We start from the raw sequence: 14919 nt of genomic DNA, 5'->3' as shown, positions 1-14919 counted from the left end.
CCCTGCCCTACAACCATCACCTCCCACCTTCATCTACCTATCACTTTCCCAGCTTACCCTCCCCCACGCCACCCCACATCCCCACCCTCCTATTTATTTCTCAGCCCCCCACGTTTCTGATGAAAGACTTACGCCCAAAACGTCAACTCTTCTGCTCCTCAGATGCTCCTTGACCTTTTGTGCCTTCCCAGCGCCACACCTTTTGACTATGTTCCCTTGCATATGTTTAATATCATCCTTACAACTTAGTTTCCAACTTACCCTTATATTCTCTGCAGCTCTGATTACAATACATTTCCTTCATTCAGGTCATTACTAAAGATTGTGAATAACTGAGTTCCAGCACTGATCTCTGTGGTTCTCCACTTAGCATTCACCATTTGGAATTTACCTATTTATCAAACTCTTTCCTAAATTGGCATTCATCTAAATTCTGCCCCGAGCACCACAACTTCCTTTTTCTTGGAGTCACCTTTTATGTGGCACTTGTATCAAATGCCTTTTGGAAACCCAAAAACTTTCTACATGCTTCTTCTTCAATCCTCTCCTGCTATTCCTGTTGAATGAATAAATTTGTCAAACTTGATTTCTGTGTCACAAAATCCTGTTGACTTTGTATTATGATTCCTAAATATCTTGTTACTATCTTTTTTATCCAAAATCATGGATTCAACATTTTTCTGATGCCAGATCTTAGGCTAACTGGCCTATAGTTACTTGTATTGGTCCTCCTTTTTTAAAAATGGTAAATAATGTGTGTTTTGTTTAAATCTGGGATTTTATCCAAATGTGGCTGTTGTAGTGTGTTATGACAATTGCATTCACTGTCTGCAAGAGCTATTTTTACGATCCTCAGTTTCTAGTCCATTCGATCCAAACACATTTGGTTGACCCTAACAAATCTGGTTGAATTTTTTGAAGGGGTGACCAAGTGTGTGATGAGGGTCATGCAGTTGATGTACCTTGTGAATTTCAATGCCTTGGACTAAGTCCTACATGGGAAATTGATAACACAGGATCCAGGGAGTTTTGACAAATTGGATCCAAAATTGGTTTTGTAGCCAATTGAAAGGAGACAGCGTGGAGGTGACTGTGCCCAGTGGAGTACTACATGGGTCGGTGTTGGGTCCCTTTATATATCAGTGGCATGGGGTGGATGATAAGCTTGTGAATGGCATGAAGATTGGCCAAGTGGTGGCTGTGAGAAAGGAGGTCTTGTGTTGCAGGGGGATATAGACAGATTGGTCAGGTGAACAGATGTTTTTCTTCTGCTGTTAAGACAGGTACAAAATACTTTGTCAAAGTACCTGTCTTTATTAATTCCTTCATCTCATGTTCTAAAGGAGCAATGCTTAGTTTGGATCCTCTCTTCCAACATAGAACTCTTACTACTGTTTTTATATTTCTTGCCAGTTTTCTTTCATACACCAATTTAAAGAAATTTAACTCTGATAAGTGTGAGGTGATGCAAAAAGTAACAAAACAAGACAGTAGTCGATGAATGGCAGGACACTAGGAAGCTCAGGAACAAATGGATCTTGGGGTATGAGAGTTATTGTGTTATGGGTAACTTTACTAACTCATTCACCAGCTCATTGTGTTTACTAATACTGCATTCCCATTCATTCATTCATAACCCTTTACTCACCTGTTGTTTACTATAACGCATTTTCATTCATTCATTCATAAAACCATGGTTTGTAGTATACTTTACTGTTGGGAGAAAGTGAGGACTGCAGATGCTGGAGATCAGAGTCCGAGTGTGGTGCTGGAAAAGCACAGACAGTCAGGCAGCATCCAAGGAGCAGGAGATTCAACATTTCAGGCATAAGCCCTTCGTCAAGAATCAGGCTTGTGGGCCAAGGGGGCTGAGAGATAAATGGGAGGCGGTGGGGCTGGGGGGAAGGTAGCTGGGAAAGCGATAGGTAGAAGAGATGGCGGTGACAGTGATAGGTTGGTGAGGAGGGTGGAGCAGATAGGTGGGAAGGAAGATGACCGGTAGGACTGTTCAAGAGGGTGGTGCTGAGTTGGGAAATTGTGCCTGAGACAAGTCGGGGTGGGGGGGTGGGGGAGGGCAGGCAATGAAGAAACTGGTGGAATCCACATTGATCCTGTGTGGTTGGAGGGTCCCAAGACGGCAGATGAGGTGTTCTTCCTTGGGATCCGGTACTTAGGATTTGGTGATGGAGACAGTCCAGAACCTCCAGGTCTTTGGTGGAGTGGAAATGCAGGTCCCGGGCTGCCTCCGTCACCAACGCTGACCATCCGACGCCTGGAGGAATAACAATTTATTTTCCATCTTGGGACCCTCCAACCACACAGGATCACTGTAGATTTCCCCCATTTACCCCAGTCCCCGCCTTCCTGAACGGTCCTACCTGTCTACCTTCCTTCCCAACTATCTGATCATCCTCCTCTCTGATGTGGCACCTTTACCCCCACCTTCAACGACTTATTGCATTCCTAGCCTCCTTCCCACCTCATCACCGCCTCCCCCCACCATCCCCAGCCTCACCTCCCTCCCATGAATTCTCAGCCCCCTTGGCCCACAAGCCTTATTCCTGATGAAGGGTTTACGTCCGAAACGTTGACTCTCCTGCTCCTTGAGTGCTGCTTGACCAGCTGTGCTTTTCCAGCACCACACTGTTCGACTATATTTTACTGTTGCAAGATGGACTAAATTAAAAACATTCTTTCCAAACCCATTTTGCTTCTTAACATCTTCAACCCTTATCAGACCTATTTACATCAAAAGCTACCTCTGAATAAATATCAAAGACTATTAACCTATTCCGAAACAATGCCCTCACTGCCATAGTGTCTCCACAACCCACCCAAAACTATGGAAAGATTATAATATTAATCAGCCCTTACCAACCATGTCTCAGGACCTGAATAGGTAGCAGAACATCAAACAGTTTAGTATGTACTTGTTGAATGCATATTAAACAGGCCCGCTAAACACATTATCGAAACTGCATGAATGAATGAAACGCACGCTGGCGAGTAGTAAACAAAATCTCACTACCCAGCTGTGGTAATAAGTTTAATATCGTTTCTTCTTTTATTAAGTTATGTATAATTTCAAACTAACTTCGAGTATACAGGTTTAGTACTTTTACAAGCATTGATTAACTTAAAAGGCAAAAGGACTAACACCTCTTAATTATGCCAGTGGACCAGATAGACAATCTTTAAGGTTGCGGTAGACCAAATAGAAGTGTATAAGATTGAGTGACATGGACAAGGTAGTTAGAAGGCAGCTGTTCCTCTTTGTTGAAGGGTTAATAATAAAGGTCCATTATTTTAAGATCAACAAGAGGAGGTTTAGGGGGGATTTAAGTAAAGAATTTTCACCCAGAGTGTGGTGGGGTTCTGTAGTTCACTGCCTGGGAGGGTAATTGAGGCAGGTAATTTGTTTAAAAAAACACTTGGATGACCACTTGAAATGTCATAACATTCAAGGCTATGGACGGAGTGCTGGAACATGGGATGAGTGTAGAGTTAATGAAGCTTGTGTAGCCTTAATGATTCTCACTTGCCAGCACTTAAGGCTAATTTTTTTTCCATGATATTTCATGATTCTGGTTGTTCCAAACTGATCTCTCTTATCTTCTGTTGATTTTGTGTAATTTGTGGAATCCTTTTTTCCATCTTTTACCTTGCAGCCAGCTACAAAATACTTGTTCAAAGTCCCTGTCTTTATTAATTCCCTAGTTTCATAATCTCAGGACCAGTGCTTACCTGCATTCGTCTCTTCCAACGTAGAAGAAACTTTTACTGTTGCTTTTATGTTCCTTGTCAGTTTTCTAATAGAGACCAATTTCTCATTTCTAAAACTAATCATTTGTTGGTTTCTAAACCTTCCAATTTTTCTCCTACTCCTAATTTTAGCAACATTGAATTCTTTTCTCACACTTTGATACCATCCTTAATTTCATTATTATCAATGGTGCACCCTTCTTGTAGAATCATCGAGGCTGCTGCAGTAGACCTTTTGAAGGTTGGAAACCTACGGATTATTTAAAGAAAACTTTCTTCATACTGACTTGTATTTGGTTGAAAACCTTAAATTGGGGTAATCCCTTGGTTCTTTCAGTCATTGTACTTGGTGATTGGGGGAATTAATCTGTCTTCATCCTCATCTTGTGTTTGAGGATTTGATAGAAGGGAATATCTGCTCACTATTTCCTGTGTCACGTTCAGATTAATGCTCTTTAATTAAAATTAAGCACTAATATATTGAGTGAATCTTGCATAGAGCTAACTTTCTGCTTTCAATTGACTGAAGTATTTTGCCCGTGGTTTTGTGGTGCATTGTTTTAACTGAAGAAGCGTAGATAAATGGGAATTCTTTGAATAGTTATTCTTGGATTTCATTCACCGTACGGATATTAGCATTTTAAAACCCTAAGACATCATTCCATCATTCAGTGAGATCCTGGCTAATCTGATAATGCTTGTTTCCCTTAATGATTGTAATAATCTGTTTATCTCAGCTTTGAATATGATTCATGACCCAGCCTCAATAGACCGATGGCAAATAAGTCCATAGATTCACTATCCTCTGAGCCAATAATTCTTTTTTCTCTGCCTCAAATGGGCAACTCCTTACTTTGATACAAGAGCCTTTACACAAATTGCAGTGGCATTCCTGTTCACTTTCAGTTTACCTCATGGGATGATGATGATGATGATGATTTTAAAATGACACTGGTTTTGAGTAGCTTGACCCCCCCCCCCCCCCCCAATAAAAAACAATTTTGTAATCTAAATGTGTTTGTTTCTAGATTAGGCACTGTCATATAACTCTGCAGATAACTATATTATTATGATCCTTTTATTTTTGTTTGGACAACAATATTGTTTGCTTTTAAAGGTTGGATTTTGCAGTAAATCTGAAGTGTTACTTTTTGATTGCACTTCTAAATAGTGTTTAATTTTTGAGGACTTTCTTCTGACCACTTATGCAAATAATATCCTCACCTCAAATGATCTAGAATCTGACTGCTGCTTTGCAACATGCCACTTAACATTATGATCCAGGAAAATAGTAGAGTTGAGTTTCAAGGATAGTGGAGCTTGGATCAAGACACATTTTTACATTTTTATCCTGCAGGTGCATTTGACCAGCTGAAACAGAATGCAACTAAAGCAAGAATTCCATTTTATGGAAGGTAGAATTTATAATCAAAAATATTTTAACATGTTATTTGCATAGTAAGTAAACTTGTGCACATATGATTGCTATTAATTGCAGCCTAGGGAATTTTCAAAATGGCAATATTTGTTCAATTCTGATTTTGGACAGCTGCTACAACATTATGAAAAATTTCAGCTGTACTGAACTCGATGAAGGTTTGAGATTTTTTTCTGTCTTTGTTCCCCCATGGGATGTGGATGTTTCCGACACTGTCAGAGATGAGAAACAATCAGATTTTAATGCATACCAAAGAGTGCATGGAATTAGTTGATTCCAATGAAGTTTTCTCTGAGAAGATCTATTTCAGCTTCTTTAGAAATACTGTAGAGAAAATAGGAGCCTTCGAACCTGCTCCTACTGTTCATTGTGGTTGCGGCTGTTCATCCAACTCAGCAGCCTGTTTCTGCTTTCCATAATTTTTGATCCCTTTAGTCCCAAGTGCTATATTCAACTCATTGAAATTGTATAACTTTTGGCCTCCACTGCTTTCTGTAGTAGTGAATTCCATAGGATGACCCATTCTGAGTGAAGAAATTCCTTTTCATCTCAGTGTTAAATGTTTTACTTGTATATCCTTAGACTGTGAGCCCCGGTTGTGGACTCCCCCATCATCGGGAACATTGTTCCTGCATCTACCCTGTTGAGTACTGTTAGAAGTTTAAGTTTGAGTTATCCCTCACTCTTCTGAGCTCAAGTGAACATAATCCTAACTGATTCAACCTTTTCTCATATTTCGGTCTTGATTTCTAAGGAGTTAGTTTAGTAAAGCTTTGCTGCACTCCCTCAACAGTAGAATCGTCCTTCCTCAGATAAGGAGATCAAAACTACACACGGTTTTCCAGATGTAGTCTCACTGAGGCCCTGTATAACTGCAGCAAGACATCCCTGTACTCCAATCCTCTTGTTGTCAAGGCTAACATCCCATTTCCTTTTTTGACCGTCTGCCTCACATGCATGCTTGTTATTCCATCCACTGGCATATGAGGACACCCAAGTCTTTCAATTTATAGCCATTCACTCCTGAGTCATTCCAGGAATAATTCTCCCAACAGAAATGTGCTGTAATCAGACAAATGGTTTGTTCTCCAAATTCATTGCTATCTTGTCGGACGAGCTAAATTAACTCCAATTCTGTTTTGAAATTAAAAAGCACGTGCTTGTAATACTGATCAGATTGGACAAACATCTATGGAGACTAAAACATAATTCTGTTTCAATTTCTTACCTTTTTTCAGAGTGTTTCCTGAAATTAGAGCTCGTTGGTGTATTTTTTTTAAAGTCTCTCAGTTACTGTGCTTGGGTTATAATCATAATGAAATACAGCATCTAGCTCATATTAGCTTCAAAATCTCTGCCAATCACTCGGTCCTGATAAATTAAATGCTTATTTTCAATAACTTCAAATTCAGTTGTTTTATTTTGAACTTGAAGTGGAAAGTTGAAAATGTGATATATATGGGGTGTTAGAATGTGAAAGGGATTCATGCTTACAGGGAAGGATGTGGACTTAGTGCTGATTGTAGTTTGCTTTTGTTCATTCAGAGAGAAAAGGATTATGAAAATGTACATGGCAAGGGAAAGGGAGTATTAGAGAGCAAATCAGAAATGAACCAAGGTTTCTTTTCTTTATTCAGTTATACAGAAATGGATCCAGTAATCATAGCTGCAGAAGGTGTAGAGAAATTTAAAAAAGAAAACTTTGAGATAATAATTGTTGATACAAGTGGTCGACACAAACAAGAAGACTCTTTATTTGAAGAGATGTTGCAAGTTTCAAATGCCATAGTAAGTTAAAAATTTGATCATGAATGCATACTTAGTGCCATATGAAGTTGTTACTGTTGGAAATAAGTATCTAACTTTTGAAATCTATTTTAGCAACCGGACAACATTGTTTATGTAATGGATGCATCAATTGGTCAAGCCTGTGAAGCACAAGCCAAAGCTTTCAAAGATAAAGTGGATATTGCATCAGTCATTGTAACTAAACTTGATGGTCATGCCAAAGGAGGAGGCGCGCTCAGTGCGTAAGTAGTCCAGTTTTCTTTCAATTGAGAAAGTGTTTCGAATTTTGAAGAAGGCAATTTTATAAATGGCTAAGACATGAGGATACAGAAATCCTGTTCAAAATTGAAAGGAATGGATACAATGTTAGAATCTTTTAACTTGGTTTTGCAGTGGATTTGGTTTATTTTTAACTCCAAACTAAATACACTTGGTATTGTAATTAAGGAATTTTTAAGGCAAGGAAACTGGGTTTGATCAAGGAGGGACATCACTTTCTGTAGTGAATGGAGTTTGTGCATCATGTTGTCTGGTTTTCACATGATAGTCATATTTTAGCTATTCTACTCGCTCATGCCTTGTTTTCTTTTAACTTAGTTTAATTTGAATTTTTTTGTCTCCTTTTATTTTCATTTAACTATGACAAGCAGACTCTTGTTTAGGATAATTCTCCAGGTCTTTGCTTTCTTTGATACAAGCCTTACCTTTCACTTTTCTGAATATAATTGAGCTATGTAATTTTCCTTGCTTTAATTTTAAATCAGTTATTTTGACATCTTTGTTTCTTGTCCGGAAATGGACAAAAATCAAAAGTAAGGAGGCATGGATAATTTGTATTGACAAAAATCAATCTTGCCAAAATGGTCGTTGTGTGTTTTGGAAGTCAGTCATATCACTCCAAGGAAGTTGCATGATTTCTTCAGGTTGGTTGGGTGTAAGGCACAAATCTTCAGCTGTTTCATTAGCATCCTCTCCTCCATTAGAAGGTTGAGAAGAGGAATATTTGCTGATCATTTCACAACGCTCAGCATCATGTGCTGTCACTTGGATACTGATGCAGCCTGTCAACATATACAGCAAGATTTGAACAACACTCACTGCACGAATATCAGGCAATGATCTTTTCAAGCAAGAGTGAGTCAAACCATTTGGAGTATGTTGCAGCTTAACCCTGTCTTCACCTATTTTGTGGGCTTCCTTGACATTATCAGTACTAAGTTCTCCAATGTCAACGTCAACAAGAAACTTAAATGGGGCGCACTCTCTGGGTGCAAGCGTAATGTCCCTACCTCTGGGTTAGACGACTTGAATTCAAGTCCAATCTGGGCCAGCACTCTAGTCAACAACACAGCTGAACAGGTTGATTAAAACTGTCAATTGACATTGTAGTTACAACTGCAGATCAGAACTTTGTTATTTTGCAACAAGTAACTCATCAGATTTTTGCCAAAGTATGTTTACCATGTAGGGACAAGCCACATGATGGAATCCCTCCACCTCTCTCTGAGTGCACTTCTTTTGGTGCTTGATAGTATTCAGAACAAAACAATCCACTTATTTGGCACCCACCCAAAATCTGAAACATCCACTTTCCCCATCACTAAAAAAGCCTTTTTGTTCAGCATGGCACCGGAATAACAAGGTTGTGTGCAGTAGCTTGCCTGAGGTTGATCTGCTCACATCTGCTTTCCTTCTTTGTTTTACTTTTCCTTCCCTTTTTTCTTTCGCAACCTCGACAATAAAGCTAATTCAGTGAATGAAAGTGTATACACAGATGCGTTTAAGGGATTATTGCATTTGTGATTATTGTTTTGAGTTCTTCTTATTTTCATTTTATTTCTAATTATTGAAATATTTTTAATTCTTATGTCATGATTCATTCAAGGCAATTATCTGCCATTTCCTTCTATATCCTCACTTCTAATCTCAGCCTCATCTTCAAAGGGACCACTGCTTACTTTTCGCTACTCTTTAATTTACAAACCTACAGTGTTATTGTCTGTTTTATAATTGCCTTGTAGGGTTACACTCAATCTTCAATTATCTTTGTATTTTTAATTCATTCTTCACTGATTTCTAACATATCCTGTGCTTGACCCAAAACCTAAGCAACGTTGTAGGTGTTTGAATCAACCTGATTAGACATGTTGCAATACAGCTATGGGGCACATGGGGCTTGAATCCAGAGGTAGTGACAGTGGCAATATTATATACCCTTTCTTTCAATGTGATACCATTGTTAATTTAGTTCGATATGGATTGTGCTTTCTCATAATCTTTCACTCAATAGGGTATTAGGCCTTTGAAGCTATTTTCCCAGTCCACTTTAGCCAACTCTGTTTTCAGACTTTTGTAAATGCCTTTAATTAAGTTTAAAAAAGCTTGCTTCAAATCCAAGTTTCTCATCCTCCGTTTGAAAGTGAGTTTTATCATGCAACAATCGCAACTCCCCATTGCATACTGTACTGAGGTCAGGTTACTCCATATGTTAACATCTAAAGAGAAATTATTAGTGTTAAATTGTAGGTCAGAAATGCATTTGTTTCACCATGTAATATGCACCCTGTTTCTGGACATTTGAGTTGTATAATGTCTTCATATCCATGGTCAGAGACCAACTGAAATGAATATTACATTCATAATATTTCATTGCACAGCTCCTAATGCTGGGAAGAAAATATAACAAGACATTTGTCAGCAGATCACTGTGATGGATCAGAATAATTCTTGATTTTAGTACTTTGTTTTTTATACTGATAAACTCTATTAGGTCCAACTCCTATGACAATTAAAACTTGGACAACGGTTCTGGGTTTCAGAGCCAGTGTGAATGTGACTGCTCTTGAAATGCATCTCGTGTGACCTCAGCAAGCCCCAGAATAATTCAACTCTATGGGAATCAGGACAAATCTGATCCAGCACAAAAGGTGATGATTGTGCTTGTTGGAAGTCAACCACCTCAATTCCACAATATCACAGCAGGTTTTCCTCAGCATAGATATTTTCTAATCAACCTGTTCAGATATGTTATGCAGCAACCCCAGAGTAGGTGGGATTTGAACTTAAGCCTCCTGGCCTAGATATAGGAACACTCGCATTGCATCACAAAAGCCCTTCCTCAGGATAGTGTCCCTGACCCATCCATTTTGAGCTGCTTCATCAATGCTCTTTCCTCTGTAAGGTTAGAAATTAGAATATTCGTTGCTGATTGGCCTTCAGCATTTGCTTCTCCTCAGATTCTCAGCAGACCATTTCCCACAATTGCATTATGTTAACATCCAGGTTCAATGGGTAATAAGGAAAGCAGATAGACTGTTGGCCTTGATTTCAAAAGGAATGGAGTACAAAAATGAAGAACTCTTAGTAAAATATGCAAGGTACTAGTCAGATCATATTTCAGGCTCCTTAACTAAGCAAAGATATGCTGCCACCGCACATAGTCCAGAGAAAGTTCGTGAGGTTGATACCCAGGTATGACGGAAAAACTTTGAGGAGAGATTAAGTAGGTTGGGCTTGTACTCCCTCAGACTTGAAAAGAATGAGAGGAGATCACATTGAGACCTGCAAGATGCTTCGGGGACTTGACAGTGGAGATGCAGAAAGGTTGTTTCCCTCGCGGGAGAATGTAGAACCGGAGGACATAATCTCGTGTGTTATTACCCCACAATTATGTAAATGTGAAGTTAATAAGATTGTTTTGGGATTGTCTCTTTATGTTAGCATAAAAGGAAGGAATGATGGGTTCATGTGATTCTGAATTCTGCCTGACAGTAATTTTGGGTAACTTGGTTGTTAAAGAGGGATGGTGCTCGGTTCTTTTACCAGAAAGGAATGCAAGTTTTCACACTTGTAGACAATGGTAAGAGCATCACTGTGGCTGCTGATGGGCTGTTAGTCTCCGGGTCTTTCAGGGAGGTATTAAGCATGTCTTGTCTCCGATGCAAAATGATTTTGGGGTCTAGAGGATTGCCAGTTTGGTTTTTTACTTGGATGCAAGTCCCATGTGATTAATATTGGCATGGGGATGAGCTTTAGGAAAAGAAAATCAAAAGAAAGCCATTGAGATATTGTAATGGAAGTTTCTTAAGATCGTAGTGACCCTCTTAAGACAGGTCAGTCAGCAAGATTCCGGGTTGGGAAGGGGAGTAGAGAAACAAAAGCCTGCATCTCAAACAGTGAAAACGTTGTCTTTATTATTTCTTGTGCAAAACCTTTGTGGGAGCTCACGATTAGTCTGTGAGGATTTCAACACCTTTTTTTATGTTAGAGGGGATATTCTCCAGTGTTACCTCTAGCGTGAAATTACTTGACTAGGAAAGGAAATTGTACTCAGGACATTGAAAACTATAGAGCTTTGGGCTTGTTTTAAAGAGAATGAAAATGTCCACTAAAGAAACAAAATTAAGCATAACCATGATGTTATGTTTTGTTCTTGTTAAAACTTAATAGGAAAAACTTTTCTGTAGTTGAGTATAAATTAAGAAGTAAATAGTATTTGTTTTATTGTCAGAATTTGAAGTCTTGTTTATTCGTTTTATCTGTTCTTGGTCATTACATATGTAATGATAAGGGGCCATAGCAGTTCTCGAGAGTGCCTTACGACCACTCTCACAAGAATGATTAGGGAATAAATGCTGACCATGCCAGTCATCCCTACGTCCCAAAAAAAAATCCCAATAGTAAAGGAAAATTATACCACAATGACAAGAATGCCAGATTCTAGTAGACCTAATTTCATGAAGACAGAATGAGTTGGCTGAGGTGAAGGAGGAATTAATACACAGCTACAGATTAAGAATTGAATTTAAATGAAGGAACTAAGCGCTCAACGTAAAGAAGTTACGAACAAACTAAAGTTGAAAGAACATATGAAACAATTGATATAATCGTTCCAACAAGCAATCACTGAGGGAAGGGCATAGTCTCGTAATCTGATTGAGAAAAGATAGAATCCGGAAAAATTTATCAAAATTGTAAGAAAATTCTTAAGGGAAGCTCTGGAGAAAGTGTGTGTGGTATAATTTGAAAATTGCTGATGTTTAACAAGGAGGTTGAATCAAAGAATAATACTGACAAGGAGTTAAACTGTGAGCTGATTTCAAGTTACAATGAGAAAATGGAGATTTCAAAAAATAAACTTAAAAAATGAGCTAGCTGAAGTTAGCCATGAAATCCTGTGTGATTGCTTATGAAATACTGATGAAAATACGTAAGTTTCATTTAGATTGAAGAGTGCTGAATGTTATAACCACTTTCAGAAAATGGGTGTGGGGATCTGTATAACTGCAGTCCAGTTAGGGAAAAATTTGTGTCTTAAAGACAAAATTATTAGCTATGTATACGAAGGAAATTTAGTTAGAAGCAATTTATGCATATTTCAGTCCAGAAAGTTATACTTGATAAACCTGATGAGAGTTGCATTAAGAGCTGGCAAACATGGCTGATGGGAAAATATAGCAAATGTGGAACATGAAGGTCAAGGAAAGCTTTTGACAAGTTTCTGCATAAAAATATTAGGGTGTATGGAATTCGGTTTCTGATATGGAGAAGGTTCATGTGGGTTTTAAATTCTGATTGGTTACTCCCAGCATTTTCTCCCCAATGTGTTATATGTGACTGGGGAGCAGTATTTAGTCTTCGGAGGTAACATAAATAGGAGCAGGAGGAGGCTGTTTGGTCCCTTGAACCTGCAACATCATTAAACAAGATCATGGCTGATCTGCTCCAGGCCTCAACTTCTCTTTGTCAGTTCATCATAGCCCTCAATAATTCAAGAATGCACCGACTTTTTAAGTACTTTCAATGATCTAGCCTCCACATCCATCTGGTGTAGAAAATTTCAGATATTCATGATCCACCGGGTGAAGAAATCTCCCCCACTTTGAGATTCCTCCACAAGTGAAAGCACCTTCTCAATGTAATCTTATATCTTTCAATAAGGTTACCCTCCATCAAAACTTATGAACAAAGAGCTAAATACGTCAGCTGTCTTCATAACCCAGCTCCTTCATCGAAGAATCAGTTGGTTGAATTTATTTCGAAATGCTTCAAGTGCCAGAATGTTCATTCTCATGCAACAACCAAAACTGTACAGAGTCCTCCAGATGTGGCCTCCTCAACATCCCACAGAATTGTAACAAAACTTCTGTATTTTTAAACTCTGGCCCCCTAACAATGTAGACAAAAGTTCAATTTGCCACTATAATTAGCTGCTGCATCTGCATGCTGATCTTTTTTGTATTTCATGCACCTTGCCCAAACCCCTCAGTGCTACACCTTGTTGAGGTCTCTTCATTTAAATTGTCATCTACCTTTTGATTGTTCCCAACAAACCTGCACTTTCCTACATTAAACTCCATTTGCCATAATCTTGCACACTCACCCAAACTATCTGTATCCCTTAAATTCTTTGTCTTCATTGTAACATATCCTTCCATTTGATTTGTATCGTCAGCAAATTTTAATATTTGCTCTGCTCACCCTCCAAATTATTCACATGGATAATAAATAATTGACGCCCTTAACTGTTATGTGATCCTCCACTAGTTACATCTTTGCAAGCTAAAGCAGACCCATTAAACCAGTTGTCTTTCCTTTATTAACCAATCCTCAATCCATGCTAATGTGTAACTCCCTAATACTGTTGAACTCCTAACTTGCACAAAATCTTTGCGGCACCTTGATTGAATGCCTTCGAAAAATCCAAATGCACTACATCTTCTCATTCCCATTTATCAACTCTGCTTGTTATCTCCTCAAAAAAATCTAATGTTTTGTCAATTATTTCCAGTTCACAAGCAGTATTAACTCTTTGATTGTGTTAAGCTTTACAGGATGTGCTTTTTTTTGAATAATGGGCGAGCACTTTCTTAATGGCAAATGTTAGTTTACCTGGCTTCATTACTTTCTTTGTCTCCTTCCCCTCTTGAGCGTGGTGTAATCTAAGCAGTTCTCTAGATCACTGGCACACTCCCAGAATTCAGTTAGTTCTGAAATATTTTGACCAGTGCCTCCACTATCTCATTAATTGTCATACAAGGTTACATTGTTTATAGTCTTGGTGCAGTATCATGGGACAACAACAAGTGTAGTCTTCAAGTGAAGCACAATTGAACAAAAGTGAATACTTGAACGAAGAAATGTACATGCAGTCTATAAACTTGTTTAAAAACCATAGGAAAATGACTAGTTTAGAAATACCCTAGTTTTGCTGTAAACATTTTGTGATGGCTTCTCCTAAAGAACTTTTAAGTTTATAAATGATAAACATAAGCAAGTTTCCCATTGTGTAACTACATACTCGGTCTACCAAGTAGCTTTTGATGTGTCACTCAAAATGCATTTAAAATTTTAATCTGTGGATTTATTTTGTCCCCTCTTACTGAAAACTATGCTCAAATTAAAGATTTATCAAAAGCCATTAATATAAAAGTACAATTCAAAGTTTGGGAGAAGATTTGTAGCTCGGGTGCTCGTTATTGTGGTACAATAAAAGTACAATTTTTTGCAGTAAGATGTTTTGAATTTATCAGTTGAATATGTGTTGCATATTTTTATCCTGAGTGAAGTTTTATTATTTGAAGGCCTTTACTTGTCCCAAAGCTTGTAATTGGTTATCTTGTCCCAACACAACGAACAAAATGAACTGAATTAGAAACTTGGTGAATGAGCATTGCAATTCATCTGATTGCAGTTGGATTGTTGACTCTGCTTAAATGTTGAAATATAATTCGTGGCTTTTAGCAATGCTATTCTTCAAAAAAAGAAAAAACTTGACAAATGTCTGAAGATTATCAAGGTTTTTCTTTTAAAGCAGCTATATCAGTCAGGAAACTCATTACACTGGGAACTTTTGCTTTGTAAACTGCAGCAAACATGAGCAAAATATCTCCTAATAGTAGTTAAGTTTTGGGCAAAAATATTAAATAAAT

At 38.2% G+C, this 14919-nt stretch overlaps 1 protein-coding gene across 3 annotated transcripts in view; it reads left to right on the top strand.

Moving 5' to 3' along the window:
• srp54 (signal recognition particle 54) overlaps positions 1-14919 on the top strand; it is a 39292-nt gene that overhangs the window by 8423 nt on the left and 15950 nt on the right. For all 3 annotated transcript variants that reach the window (XM_072568935.1, XM_072568937.1, XM_072568936.1), the window contains exons 8-10: positions 5120-5177; positions 6838-6988; positions 7082-7230. In XM_072568935.1, coding sequence (XP_072425036.1) covers positions 5120-5177; positions 6838-6988; positions 7082-7230 — 358 coding nt within the window. The remainder of the gene's footprint in view (positions 1-5119; positions 5178-6837; positions 6989-7081; positions 7231-14919) is intronic.

Source organism: Chiloscyllium punctatum, chromosome 4, assembly GCF_047496795.1.
Source record: "Chiloscyllium punctatum isolate Juve2018m chromosome 4, sChiPun1.3, whole genome shotgun sequence".
Classification (NCBI taxonomy): Eukaryota; Metazoa; Chordata; class Chondrichthyes; order Orectolobiformes; family Hemiscylliidae; genus Chiloscyllium; species Chiloscyllium punctatum.
Note: the sequence above shows the minus strand (reverse complement) of the source record. Positions and strands in the feature narration are given on the sequence as shown.